Consider the following 15,381-nt stretch of genomic DNA (forward strand, 5'->3'; position numbering starts at 1 on the left):
CGCCTGTCGCACCGCTCAGAACCAGCTGCACCAATTTTGGCAGCACTCCGCCCCAGCGATACCCAACGGTATGCAATGACATACCACTGAGAAATGGGCGGATGACCAATTTCGGCCCCTGTGTGTTTTTACACTGTCAATATGAATGTTTAAAGTTTCATATTTGTGCAAGTATCTAGTTAACTTGTCTAACTGTCCCACAATAAGCAATCAAAATTACATTAATTGGACACTTACATAATCTTCCATTTTTTCCTCATAACTTGCAAGCAGATTTTTCACCTTATTCAGATCAGCATCCTTGAGCATCAAATCATCCTTCAACTTTTGGATCTCATTATTCTATGCATTTTTATAAGAAAAGAATGTGTTAATATTACAATTAGGTACAAATACATGTTGTCTCTTGTGGTAGGTAATGAAATAAAACCCAATTATCATTGCAGTCAGAATCAATTGGGACAATAGTATTAATTTAAATCTTACAGCTTGATTACAGAATACTTGCTATCCATTGGAACTTTGGCGGCTGATAAAATAAAGACCGACCCACAGAAAACAGAATAAAACTCAACCTAAATAGATATTCTTGACTTGACCTTATGGCTCAGTGACTCGAGGCACTCTGCAAATTTACAGGTGCGGCTCTTCCAATCACTCAAAGCATTCATACAGCAAGCATCTGAGCCATACAGACCAAGCAGATCCAAGCCCCATCCCTGAACTATTCAAAAGGTAGTTGATAAGAATGAAAAATGACAAAGACCGGAGACCCATCTATACCAACAACAAATCAAGTATAGATATTCTTAGGGTCAGGATTCCTTTCTGACAATTGTTCCTATCCTTGCCAGCAGTGGAGCCGAGCTTTCAGAAGACTTTGTACAAGCTAAAACTGAGACTCGGGCACCTAGACAATAAAAATGACATGGATACTTTATACCAAAAAAAAACCTCAGGACATCTGATCTGGCGTGGAAAAGTGGTTGTACCCGCCTTAAAATTTCAGGAATTCCTCTTCACGTTCCACTGCTTATCCCTTTCGTTTTGCAATTTTTAAACTTGTCTATTTCTTCACGTCTCTACCCAAGATGACACTTTGTATAGCAAGGAGATTTTTTTTATCTTTGCTGTGGTTTAGAATAAAGTTACATACTATTACAGCCAATTGCTATCTTTTCTGTGAAAATAGTTACCATGTGTACTCTGCATCTCTACCCGTTGCTTTGGTAATTTCCAGCAAACTTAATGCTCTGACCACAAAGGTTCATACAAAGGTTTTAACCCGAAATTCTTCAGGTCTTTCGCTTTCAGATGTTGACTATCCCATCGTGTATTTCCAGCATTTTCAATTTTTATTTCAAAAAAAGAGCTAGTTTACTGCCATACCACTATTCGTTCAGTACGCAATCTAGGTCAACACTTCAGGGCAGGATGGAGAGTGCGCTGTGGTGCTATCCTTCAGATGAAGTACTAAACCAAAGCACGGTCTGTCTTTCCATAGTATACTGAAGATCCCACATCACTACTCAAAAAAAAACACTAATTATCTGCACCCTGCAAACATTATGTTGACCAAAATAGTTTAACTGGTCATTGACCTCACTGTTTGTAGGATTTTGCTTGGTGCAGAATGACTGCCATATTTGCCTCCATAACAGCGACTGCACTTCAAAGGAATTAATTGTGTGAAATTCTTTAGGATATTTGAGAGGTGATCAAGCACATTATAAATGCAAGTTCTTGACTAAACATTATGTGAAAAAAAAATGTATCATGGATAAAAAAAATCAAATTGTGGTAAAAGATGCATCTAAAACAGAACAAAGTATTAGAAAGCTCTAACAATTCGCACAGAATAAGGCAACAAATCTGACTAGTTCACCAGTGAACTTTAGATGCTTACAATGAAATCATGTGACAGGAAAATAAATGTCATGCAATTTAAATTTTACTCTCTAATAGCTTTCTTAAAAAATAAAAATACCAAAAATGAAAACAAAATACAACTTGAGAAAATGGCAGAAGTAAAAGCCTTGATAGTGTTAAAACAGTCACCTTATGAGCTTCCCTCAATTTTCCCTCATCTTCAGTCAATTTTTCATATGCCTCTAAATCTGAAATTTAAGAGCATTAAAATATGTAAATCTACTCAAATGTTCAGATAGTAAAGGCACTATTTGAGCTTAGAAAAACAGCATCAAAGCATGGCATCCTGAACAAACATTAGATAGTCTCTACAAGAAAGCTGCACAAAAATCGGCCAAAGAGCTAGCCAGGATGTGACTACAGTGAATCAGTGGTTGACGCCTCAATTGTATGGTAGCTTCAATATGAACAGAACAGTTTCCTAGGTGCCTGAATTTATGTCTAATCATCACCACGTCAGCAGCTTTGGGAAAACACTTTGCTCAACGCTTTGCTGGGAATATGAAGGGGATGAGCGGTTGCCCACCCAACGGGTGCCAGAGACCAAGGTGCACTGATCAGCCAAGTGAGTACTGTCACTGAGCTACACTAACCCAAGGGGTTGAGGCAAAATGTTGGGCTGAGTCAGAGGCCAAAAGAACATAACATAATTAGGAGCCAGAGTAGACCACACAACCCTTCGAGCCTGCTCCGTCATTCAATAAGATCATGGCTGATCTTCAACCTCAACTCCACTTTCCCACCTGATCCCCATATCCCTTGATTTCCCTAGAGTCCAAAAATCTATATCTCAGCCTTGAATATATTCAATGACTCAGGAGCCACAGCCTTTGGGATAGAGAATTTCAAAGATTCACAACCCTCAGTGAAGAAATTCCTCCTCATCTCAGTCCTAAATGGCTGACCCCTTATCCTCAGACTATGCCCCAGCCAGATGAAACACTGGGATGGATTTTCAGCTTTTGCGTTTTCAGGCACAATTCATGGCGGAGCCAAAAATGTAGCTCCGGGTTAAAGTTCAGCCCAGAGCGAGGAAGTTCCGCCGAATGAAAGTCTACGAGGAACATTTGCGTTAACTCCAGCCTTGCACCACAGACTTTTTTTTTTCTTTGTGCTTCTGGTCTGGTCTCCAGTCGCAAACGCTAATGCAGGGCGCGGCCGTGCGCATGCACAGTACAACCGGGTCTGAATCAGCCATTTTACATTTGGATTTTGATTATGGAGGACGACGATTCCAGATAGCGTGCCAGGCGATTCAGCTATGAGGCTAATGATATTCGAGTGGGGGCTGTGGAGAGAACATGGCAGGAGTTGCATTGTAGGGATGGATCGGGACCACTGCCATCCATATTTAAAAGGATTTGGAGGGAAATCGCTGAGGAGGTCTCTGTCTCAGACATTGTGGTCAGTGTGCCAAAAGAAGTTTAATGATCTGACAAGGGTTCAGAGTGAGTACAATTTTTAATTCTTGCACTCCTTTATTACTTCAATTATAAATCTGACACACTATTTGTTCTCATGCTGTTGGTGCCTCTCAGCACTCTGTGGTTTGCCTCCTAAAATGCATGACACATAGGTATGCTTAGTTCAGCATCCTATTTGCCATGAATGATCTTCACACATTATTAAGATTGCTTTCTGAGATCTCATAAGATGGCTCCCCACTTCGATGTCCTCCTGATGAACCACGAGCAACTTCCAAGGCCATTAAACAGAGGAGTGTAATACATTCAGACAGTATGGTATAAGTGCTTTGGTAGCTATCTGTGCCACAAGAGCTGATGGACCCTCTTGTAACCACTCCCATTTTCATCTTTGCAGGCCAAGAAGTCACACAATCGCCGCGAGCAGGTGTGGACAGGTGGCGGTCCGCCTCAGACCCTGCCACTCACTGACATTGAGGACAGAGTGGCAGGCCTCATCGGCGTCACAGGTCGGGCAGTGACCACTGGGGGCGCTGACCCCCATTCGGATACTGAGGGTAAGTCCTGCACACTCCCTGGGATAGGTTGGAGCAATGTCATGTAGTGCCTCTGGACTAGGGTTGGGGCAATGTCCTGCAGTGCCTCTGGACTAGATATAATGGAGTAGCGGCAGTCCTTCAAATGAGCCTGTGCTATGCAACCTTCCTCAAGTCACCTTTCCCTCACCTGCTGCTAACTACTTGTCTGTTGCTTTCTACTTCTAGATGACCCAGCCACAGGTGCAGCATCCCTCAAGGGAATACTGCACGTTAGGCCATCTTCTGGAGGAGGAAGAGGAGGCGGCCTCTGAGGACGTGACATTCTTGGGGTTCAACGAAAAAGAGGCTCCTGGGACCAGTGGCGTGTAGCAGCGGAGTGCTGGGGTTGAATCCCACATGCCATCTCCCTGGAGGGTGAGTCGGCAAAGTCGGTATGCTGACAAACAGACAGACGTGGAATGAGACATGGTAGGAATGTCCAGGGAGAGCATCCAGGTCAGCCGTCTGCTCCTTGATGTCTTGGGTAGAATTCCCACGAGAAACAACAGTATAAAAGCGACCATTATGGAGGTAGGGTCGCAGATTGTCAGTGCAAGCACTGATACCAGCGAGACCATCAATGCCCATACAAGGCTGGTGGCCTGCAGCAGTGACAGTGGAGTCCCGGAGGGTGTGGCACGAACCCTTGCAGAATATGGCACATCACGGGCACAAGCTCTCCCTCAGCTTGGGCAGGTGATGCAATCCATGCCTGCCACCATACTCTTTGCGTTCCCCAGTCACACCCAAACCACCTGTGACTGGCGACGCCGATGAACAGGCTAGCAATCAGAAATCGGGCCTTCCATGCCACGAGCTGTTCCAGTGTGTACCCAAACGGCGTCGCCATTGTCTCTCCTCCCAACACTGCGCTCTGGCAGTCTTGCTGCACACCATCTTGGTGCCAGTATTATGTTAAAGTATCACACTGGATTATGTTGTTGATAATGTTGCTGAATTATCACACTGCTGGAGGCAGCTCATTTTATTTTATTTAAGTCTCACAATAAAGGTTACAAAGTTTAATACATTTTTTTGTTCACCTTGACCATTCCTGTGTAGTATCTCATTTGCAGATTAAGAAGGAGAATAGTCAACATGGTGGGATAGAGTGGCCAGGCAATGATCAAACCTGCCGTTCACTCTTCAAGCAAAGTGTTCAATTATGAGCTGCCAACGCAAAGCTTTTGTAGCGGTGAAATCTCCACAATGCCTCCCCTGTGGTTGTGGTGGCATGGGTTTCTGGCCAGGCTCCTCTTCATCTTCCTCCTCCTCCACCGCAACCCCCACCCCCCCATTCTCCTGAGGTGGTCCTGCAATCCCCATTGGCCATTCCTGTCCCCTCATGATGGTTAAGTTGTGCAGCATGCAGCACACCACAGGGAACTCAGAGACCTGCTGAGGGGAGTATTGTAAGCAGCCTCCAGAGTGCTCCAAGCATCGGAAGCACTGCTTCAGCACTCCAATTGTCTGTTCGACGGTGTGTGTGGCTGCAGGATTCTCATTATAGCGATGCTCAGCTTCTATCCGAGGGTTCCGGAGGGGCTTCGTGAGCCAGGTGGCGAGGCTGTAACCTTTGTCCTCTAGCATCCAGCTCTGGCCTTGTGGTTGACACTGGAGCATGCGTGAGACACTGCTCTCGTACAAGATGAAAGCATCATGGATGCTCCCTAGATATTGGGCATTGACTGCCATGATTCCCAGGATGGCAGGACTAACATATGAGGAGAGACTGGATCGACTGGGCCTGTATTCACTGGAGTTTAGAAGGATGAGAGGGGATCTCACAGAAACATCTAAGATTCTGACGGGATGGGACAGGTTAGATGCAGGAAGAATGTTCCCGATGTTGGGGAAGTCCAGAACCAGGGGACATAGTCTAAGGATAAGGGGTAGGCCATTTAGGACTGAGATGAGAAGAAACTTCTTCACAGAGCTGTTAACCTGTCGAATTCCCTACCGCAGAGAGTTGTTGATGCCAGTTCATTGGATATACTCAAGAGGGAGTTAGATATGGCCCTTACGGCTGAAGGGATCAAGGGGTATGGAGAGAAAGCAGGAAAGGGAGACTGAGGTGAATGATCAGCCATGATCTTATTGAATGGTGGTGCAGGCTCGAAGGGTCGAATGGCCTACTCCTGCACCTATTTTCTATGTTTCTATGATGCGCTGAATATGGTCGCAGACGATCTGTTGGTTGATGGAGTGGAATCCCTTTCGGTTCTGGATTCTGTAAAGGTGCTCGCAGGGCGAGGTGCGTACAGTCAAAGGCACCCTGAAACTTGGGGAAGCCAGCAAATCGTCCAAAACCTACAGCCTTCTCTTTTTGGGTCTCCCTGGTCATTGGGAAGTTTATAAAGTCCAACTGCTTGCCTACAGTGCATTGCATTAGTCACCTGGCAAATGCAGCAATGTGTAGCGTGCTGCGAGATGGCGCACATGTGCCCCGCTACTGCCTGAAAGGAGCCGGAGGCATAGAAGGCAAGTGCCATAGTCACCTTTACCTCGACGGGCAGTGCAGTCCTGTTGCAGCTGGTAGGCTGTAGGTCTGCCTGTATGAGCTGGCATCTCTGTGACCACCTCTTTTCTGAAGCGCAGCCTTCTAACGCACTGTGCCTCAGAGACCTGCAGGTATGAGCGATGTTCCCTGTAAACTCGTGGGGGGACAATGTCTCCTCCCCATACTTCTGCTACCTCTTCGATTACGTTGCAAATGGTCAACAATAAGCCTTCTTCCGGCTGCAATATCAGCCAGGATTACTGGCTCCCGACTTAGCATGGCTCCCATCTTTTAAAATGTCCTTTATAAAACAAACTAGAAATTCACAAACTTCACAATCAAAAGTATGCAGTGTTCTTCTCCCAATCCTTTTAATCACTCAACTATGACTTTCTCCTCTACTTTCAACAGGGCGCCGTTAACACCCTGAGTCCGTCTGGTTTTTCTGGGCGGACGCTAAATCGGGCAAAATGCTCGAAAGGTTCCGCCCGGAGCTCTAGCGCAGCGATTTATGTCATCCAAACGGTCAAAACAGCAGCGGGGTGGTGAGTTTTAGTGCCGCCGTAAAACCATTGTCGAAAGTTCCGCAGGGGTGCAAAATCTTGTGCGACTCGTTTCACGCCCCAAAAAAATAATTTTTCTTTCAGAGGGTTGTAAATCTGTGGAATTCGCTGCCTCAGAGAACTGTGGAAGCTGGGACAGTGAATAAACTGAAGACAGAAATAGACAGTTTCTTAAACAATAAGGGGATAAAGCATTATGGAGAGCTGGCGAGGAAGTGGAGCTGAGTCCATGATCAGATCAGCCATGATCTTATTAAATGGCGGAGCAGACTCGAGGGGCCGTTTGGCCTACTCCTGTTCCTATTTCTTATATTCTTACAATCTACTGGGAACGTTCAAGAATCTAGGGAATTTTGTAAGATCACAACCAATGCATCCACTATCTCTGCAGCCACCACTTTTAGAACCCTAGGTTTCTCAGTTGTGACTCCACAAGACACAATCTATTCCCCTAATTATCAAATTCCCTATGGTTATAACTTTTGTATTACATTTTTTAAATAAGTTTAGCCATATTTATTTACCTGAAACAAGCCTTCTTAATAACCCAATAGCGTGTAACAAAATTTTATAAAATGTATTACCATAAGTTTTCTAATTATAGTGCAACAATATTTTTGCTGAGGCTTACCAGCAGTTTTCTTTTTCAGTGCTTCTTGTGTTTCGTTAAGGTCCTGAATGACACGAGCTAAATTAGCTTCCAGGAGTGCAATAGTTTCTTGAGGTTCTGGAGCAGTTGTTAGATGGTGATGGATCATTTCAGCTTGCTTCTTGATTTCAGCTACATCTGGTTCCAAGGAGTTGATATATCCCACAACATTAGTATTAACCAAACTCTCCTGTTTTGAAAAAGTAGACGGATTGCACAGCTAGTACTGTAAATCAGCAAATCACTGGATTGAAAAAAGTAATTCTTTGGAACACTAACTGAAAGTGGAACTTGGTTAAAATGCTGGCTAAATGCTCACATTTAATTTTTCACATATTTGCAACCTTGTGATTAAAGACTATCCAATGGAACAGAGGTACAAACTATTGGGTTAGCAATCAGCAAGATCTTTTGCCTCCTGTGCCCAAACCTCAAGCCTCCTAACTTTGTGTAGAATAACCTAGAAACTTTTATTCAGCCTTCCCTTATTCAAAATAGGCTGACAATAAAACAGAGAAAGCAAGTGGACCTTTGACAATCAATTAGGGTGGCAGAAGATTGTTCATTCAGAGGCAACTAACGATACTATAACTGCAGCATATGGGAGTTTATGGAGATCAGTGAGATCCCAAGCAACCACATCTGCGGTAAGTGCCTGCAGCTCGGGGAACTTTGGCTCAAACTTGTTGAGCTAGAGTACGAAGTGCAGACATTGCGGGGCATCAGGGAGGGGTAGAGTTACCTGGATATTTTGTTCCAGGAGGCAGTCACACTCCTTAGGTTAAGTAGTACTTTAGAGTTTATCAATGGTCAGGGACAGGAGGGCGTGACTGCGAGTCAGAAAGCTATGGGGACCCAGGATATAGTGATGGAGGAGCCCAGCCCTTGGTTCCAACAGGTACGAGGTACTTGCTGTCTGCATGGACGAGAACAAGGACTGCAGGGAGGATGGCAAACTGACCATGGCACTGTGGTACAGGAGGCCATTCAAGGTGCGGGGTGGGGGGGGGGGGGGGGGGAAGAGAATGTGGGGTGGAAGGGAGGGAAAGAGTAAAAAGGAATGTGGTAGTGATATGGGACAGTAGAGTCAGGGGGATAGATGCTGCTGTTCTCTGCAGCCATGACAGGGAGCTCTGAAGGTTGTGTTGTCTGCCAAGTGCCAGGGTTAAGGATATCTCCTCACGGCTGGAGAAGAACTTGGAGTGGGGGGGGAGAGGACCAGTGATTGTGGCCCACGTAGGATCCAACAACATAGGTAGAACTAGGAATGAGAGAGTTTGAGGAGCTCGGATCGAAATTAAAAAGCAGAAACTCAAAGATAAAAATCTCTGGTTTGTTACCTGAGCCATGCTCAAATTGACATAGGGACAAACAGATTAGAAGTTTAAATGTATGGCTCAAAGGGTGATATAGGTGGAAGGGGTTTCAGTTCATGGGGCACTGGCACCAGTACTGGAGAAAGAGGCAGCTATTCCGTTGGGATGGGCTCCACTTAAACCGGGCTGGGACCAATGTTCTGGCAAAACAAATAACTAGGGCAATAGGCAGGGCTTTAAACTAATGAAAGGGGGGGGCGGCGGGAGGAGAAGAGAGAAAGATGTGTGTGAGGATTTAGGAAAGAAATATTTAAAAACAACAACAGAAGTGTCAAGGATCAAGAGCACAGTAGTTCAGGGTAAAAATAAGCAGAGTGGGTCAGGAAGGGGCAGAGTAACAAAGGCATTAGTGACTGAGGTGACATCAGGGAAAAATACAAACAAGTCAAAGCTAAAGGCACTATATCTAAATGCACAAAGCATTAGCAACAAAATAGATGAATTAATAGCACAGACAGAAATGAATAGGTTTGATCTAATAATCATTACGGAGACGTGGTTGCAAAGTGGCCACGGTTGGGAACTAATTCCAGGATACTTAACTTTTAGAAGAGATAGGCAAAATGGAAAAGGAGGAGGGATAGCCTTGATAATAAAAGGATGGGATAAAGGCAGTAGAGAGAAAGGATCTTAGCTCTGAAAATCAAGAAGTAGAATCAGTTTGGGTGGAGCTAAGAAACAGTAAGGGGCAGAAAACATTGGTGGGAGTTGTTTATAGAGCCTCAGTGTGTAACGCAGTGTATAAGTCAGGAAATTAGGAGATTCATGTAACAACGGTAATACAGTAATCGTGGGGGACTTTAATCGACATCGACTGGGCAAACCAAAATTTGCTGTAATAATGTGGAGGACGAATTCATGGTTCATGGGTAGTTTTAGAGATCACAATGCTGAGGAACCAACTAGGGAACAGGCTATTTTAGATCTAGTATTGTGCAATAGAAAGGATTAATTAATAACCTTGTAGTAAAGGGGCCCATAGGGAAGAATGACTATAATATATGATAGAATGTCATATTAAGTTTGAAAGTGATTTAGTTAAATCTGAAACTAGGGTCTTAAATCTAAACAAAGCAAACTACGTAGGTATGAGGGGCAAGTTGGCTATGGTAGATTGGGAAACGACTTTAAAAGGTATGACGGCAGACAAGCAATGGCTAGCATTTAAAGAATTAATACGTAATTTACAACAATTATACATTATTTTAAGGCACAAAAACCCCATCGGAAAAGTTGCTAACAAGAGAAGTTAAAGATAGTATTAGATCAAAGGAAGAGGCTTATAATGTTGCCAAAAAGAGCAGCAAGCCTGAGGATTGGGAGGATTTTGGAATTCGGCAAAGGAGGACCAAGAAATTGATAAAGAAAGGAAAAATAGAATATATGAGAGTAAACTAGCGAGAGACATAAAAACAGACTGTAAAAGCTTCCATAGGTATGTAAAAAGGAAAAGATTCGCCAAAGTAAATGTGGGTCCCTTGCAGGCTGAGACAGGAGAAATTATAATGGGGAATATAGAAATTAAACAAATACTTTGTGTCTATCTTCACGCAAGATGTAAAAAGCCTCCCAAAAATAGTGGAGCACCAAGGGTCTAGCGAGAATGAGAAACTGAAAGAAATTATTCGTAAAAAAATAGTACTGGAGAAATTAATGGGACTGAAAACCGATAATCCCTGGACCTGATGGCTTACATCCTAGGGTTTTGAAAGATGTGACCATAGAGATCGTGGATGCATTGGTTATCATCTTCCAAAATTTCATAAATTCTAGAATGGTTCCCATGGATTCGAAGGTAGCAAATGTAACCTCGCTATTTAAAAAAGGAGGGAGAAAATGGGGAACTACAGACCAGTTAGCCTGACATCAGCAGCAGGGAAAATGCTAGAATCTATTATGAAGGACATGGTAACGGGGCACATAGAAAATAATAGGATTGGGCAGAGTCAACACAGATTTATGAAAGGGAAATCATGTTCAACAAATCTGTAAATATTTTTTGAGGTTGTAATTAGCAGAATAGATAAAGGGGGAAACCAGTGGATGTGGATTTTCAGAAGGCATTTGATAAGGTGCCACACAAGAGGTTATTATACAAAATTAGGGCTCATGGGATTGGGGTAATATTCTAGCATGGATTCAGGATTGGTAATGGACAGAAAACAGAGAGTGGGAATAAATGAGTCAATTGTTAGGTTGGCAGACTAACTACTGGGGTGCCTCAAGGATCGGTGCTTGGGCCTTAGCTATTCACAATCTATATCAATGATTTGGATGAGGGGACCAAATGTAATATATCCAAGTTTGCTGATGATACAAAGCTAGGTGGGAATGTAAGTTGTGAGGAGGATGCAAAGAGGGCTGCAAGGGGATATAGACAGGCTAAGTGAATAGGCAAGAACATGGCAAATGGAATATAATGTGGAGAAATGTGAAGTTATCCACTTTAGTAGGAAAAATAGAAAAGCAGAATATTTTTTAAATGCTGAGAGATTGGGAAATGTTGCTGTTCAGAGGGCACTGGGTGTCCTTGTTCACGAATCACAAAGCTAACATGCAGGTACAGCAAGCAATAAAGAAAGAAAATGGTATGTTGGCCTTTATTACAAGAGGATGAGAGTACAAGAGTAAAGATGTCTTATTGCAATTATATAGGGCCCTGGGGAGACCACACCTGGAGTATTGTGTACAGTTTTGGTCTCCTTACCTAAGAAAGGATATAGAGGGAGTGCAAAAAGGTTCACCAGACTGAATCCTGGTGTGGGGGGATTGTCCTATGAGGAGAGATTGAGTAAACTAGGCCTATATTCTATAGCGCTTACAAGAATGAGAGGTGAAACATTGAAACATACAATATTCTTACAGGATTGGGGAGTCGAGAACCAGGACTCTCAGTCTCAGAATAAGGAGTCAGCTATTTAGGACAGATGAGGAGAAATATCTTTACTTGGAGGGTGGTGGATCTTTGGAATTCTCTACCCCAGAGGGCTGAGGTTCAGCCGTTGGGTATATTCAAGTCAGAGGGCGATTGGTTTTTAGAATATTAAGGGAATCAAGGGATATGGGGATAGTGCAGGAAAGTGGAGTTGAGGTAATCAGCCTACTCCTGCTCTTATTTCTTATGTTCTTTTGTTAGATCACACATGCAAGAAACACAAAAGGTGAGTATGCAGGTACAGCAAGTGATCAGGAAGATTTCCATATTTACGAAAGGAGGCAGTTCAGAGAAGGTTTACAAGATTGATTCCGGAGATGAGGGGGTTGACTTATGAGGATTGGGAGGGGGGGCGGGGGGGTGGGGGTTTGTCTTATGAGGAAAGGTTGAGTAAGTTGGGCCTCTACTCATTGGAATTCAGAAGAATGAGAGGTGATCTTATAGAAACGTATAAGATTATGAGGGGGCTTGACAAGGTGGTTGCAGAGAGGATGTTTCCACTGATGGGAGAGACTAGAACTAGAGGGCAAAATCTTAGAATAAGGGGCCACACATTTAAAACTGAGATGAGGAGAAATTTCTTCTCAGAGGGTTGTGGATCTGTGGAACTCACTGCCTCAGAGAGCTGTGGAAGCTGGGACAGTGAATAAACTGAAGACAGAAATAGACAGCTTCTTAACCGATAAGGGAATAAGCGTTATGGGGAGCGGGCAGGGAGGTGGACCCGAGTCCATGATCGGATCAGCTATGATCGTATTGAATGGTGGAACAGGTTCGAGGGGCCGTATGGCCTACTGCTGCTCCTATTTCTTATGTTCTTATGAGGCTGATCTTGGTGGTTGCCAGCATGAAAATTGGGAGGAGCTGTACTTGCAAACAAATGTGCAAGGCCAATTTTCCAGTCAAATGCATGCTTCAATGTTTAACAAATGATGCTGAACATTACATGTGAAATTCTACATTAGAAAATGTTTCAGGTAGGGAAGTAATAGCATCTGAAGCTCACTACTCTTATTTCATGTGGCTTTTTGGATTGGTGCAAATTGAGGAATTTTAGTACCTTGTGCTCCTGACAGACATGGAAAATCAGGCTCAAGCATAAACAGTCATGTAGAGAACATAGAAAAATTGATGACACTGCTACATCTCTCTCGGACACTGGCATGCAGCATGCAACCTCAAAGCCCTAGGGACTGGACATTGCCGCTGAAAGCAGAAGGCGCACGTGTGCTCCCATTGAGTGGTCAGCACTGCATTTCTTCATATGCGGCCAGGGGCTGGTTTTATTACTAGTGCTCATCTCACTCATATGTAGCTTTGTGCCAGGAACAGGAGGGATCAAATACTATTTTTTTTTGGAGGACGATGACTCCAAAACTGGCAGATGAGCCGGACAAAATTGCAAACTAAGGCAGATTTGGATAGGGTTGGATGTCCAGTACTAGATTTCGATGAGCTTAGGATTTGTGAAAATGGTTTGTCAATGAACAGCACAGAAGAACATCTCAAAAAGCATTTGTTTCTTCTGAAAACTGTAAATCACATACCCGATTGACTTCTGGTTCAGTACAGACTTCAGTAACAGCATCATTCTTGTCAATAGCAACATACGTCTTAACCAAAGTTTGAAATATTTCATTGCGTTTTTCAATTATGTCCTCCGTTAACTGATTCTCTTCCTTTACATGGTCACTATTAAAAAAAAACAAATACAGGTGAAACAATTCAAGTGAAAAGCAAAATACTAGAGGTGATGGAAATCTGGGGAAAAAAAATAAAATGCTGGAAACCCACACCAGGGTAAACACCATGCATGGAGAATACAGCAAGGTTATGTTTTGGGTGCAGACCCTCACTTAAGCACTGAAAAATAAGAGGCGGACAGGCATCCAGAAATAAAAAAGTAGGAGGGGATTTATTTTTTAAAAAGAGACAGCGAGGAATTATACAGCAGATTGATTCAGTCAATTAATAGAAAAAAGCACCAAGACATTAAAGAAACAAAAGCTTGTGTAACCAGCTACACAAGTGGGAAACCTGAAATGTAAATGCTTCAATGGAACAGTACAAGGCCAATGGCAATGAGGTCAGAGTGGCGAGCATCAGCAATTCAGGGTCATACTTTGCAGACAGACCGGACGTGTTTGGCAAAATGCTTACCTAATTTGCATCTAGTTTCCCCAATGTAGAGGGACTACACATTGAATACAGTATAGTAGAATAGAGGGAACATATGTAAATTGCTATCTCACACAGAAGTATTTGGGCCCTGGATAAGTGGTGAACAGGCAAGTGTTGAATCTCCTTTACAGAGGAAGATGCCAGGGGAGAGGGCAGCTTGAAGTAGAGGTGATAAAAGAGTGAATAAGAGTGTTGCATAGGGAATGGTCCCTCTGAAAATCAGAGAGGATGATGAATGGGGCAAAGGAAGATCTGTTTGGTGGTGGGATCGTGTTGTAGGTGGAAGAAATTACGGAAGATCATCTGGTGCATGTGGAGGCCGGTGGGGTCGAAGGTGAAGATTGGAGGACTATCATAGTTGGGAAGACATACAAGGTGCCACTATAGACACTGAAGCCATTGATTATAATAGTCCGTGTAGATCTCCAATATTTTACAGTAATGATAATCAATGAATTCATTTTCATTTTCTAGAAATTGGTGGCCTATCTTTAAAAATGCTCATATTGGGCTCAATTTTCCACAGTGATTTGCGCCGTTTTTTGGGAGCAGGCTGCTTTCTTTGGCCTAAGTTAAAAATCCAGTTTCCCCAATCAATTTGCACCAGCATAACTCATTTAGTTACAATTTTTTTAGGCAAGTTTTTGTTTCCAGCCAAAGGGGGCGTAACCAGCCACCTACGCCAATTCTGGCCATTTAGATAACTTTGGCCAGCTGACAGTTACTCCATTTCTGCTTAGGCCAGTGTATGTGACCTCTCCAGAAAACCCTTGCGGAGAGTTAAAGAAATCGGCGCAGGTAAGTAAATTGGAGGAGGCCATTCGGCCTGGACTAGTGGCGGGGAGCGGACCAGGAGTGCACTCGGGGCCAGGGTCGGGAGCGGCAAGCCCTTCGGCCTGGGCTAGGGGACCAGACCGGGAGGGCACTCGGGGCCGGATCTGCAAGCCCTTCGGCCTGCGGATCAGGAGGGCACTCGGGGCCAGGGTCAGCGGGGGAGGGAGCGGATCGGATCGGATAGCTCTTCGGCCTGGGCTAGGGTCAGGCAGCGGACCGGGAGGGCACTCGGGGCCAGGGTCGGCGGGGGAGGGAGCGGATCGGATCGGATAGCTCTTCGGCCTGGGCTAGGGTCAGGCAGCGGACCGGGAGGATGCTCAGGGCCAGGGTCAGCAGGGGAGGGAGCGGATCGGATAGCCTTTCAGCCTGGGCTAGGGTCAGGCAGAGGACCGGGAGGGCACTCGGGGCCAGG

General features: G+C 44.2%; 1 protein-coding gene across 1 annotated transcript in view; it reads right to left on the reverse strand.

The window, feature by feature from the left end:
* LOC139260377 (kinesin-like protein KIF20B) overlaps positions 1-15,381 on the reverse strand; it is a 113,921-nt gene that overhangs the window by 54,693 nt on the left and 43,847 nt on the right. The window contains exons 15-18 of the mRNA XM_070876931.1: positions 13,502-13,646; positions 7,626-7,833; positions 2,059-2,117; positions 238-342 (exon numbers count right to left, since the gene is read on the reverse strand). Of these exons, the coding sequence (XP_070733032.1) occupies positions 238-342; positions 2,059-2,117; positions 7,626-7,833; positions 13,502-13,646 (517 nt within the window). The remainder of the gene's footprint in view (positions 1-237; positions 343-2,058; positions 2,118-7,625; positions 7,834-13,501; positions 13,647-15,381) is intronic.

This window comes from Pristiophorus japonicus, chromosome 3, assembly GCF_044704955.1.
Source record: "Pristiophorus japonicus isolate sPriJap1 chromosome 3, sPriJap1.hap1, whole genome shotgun sequence".
Lineage (NCBI taxonomy): Eukaryota > Metazoa > Chordata > Chondrichthyes > Pristiophoridae > Pristiophorus > Pristiophorus japonicus.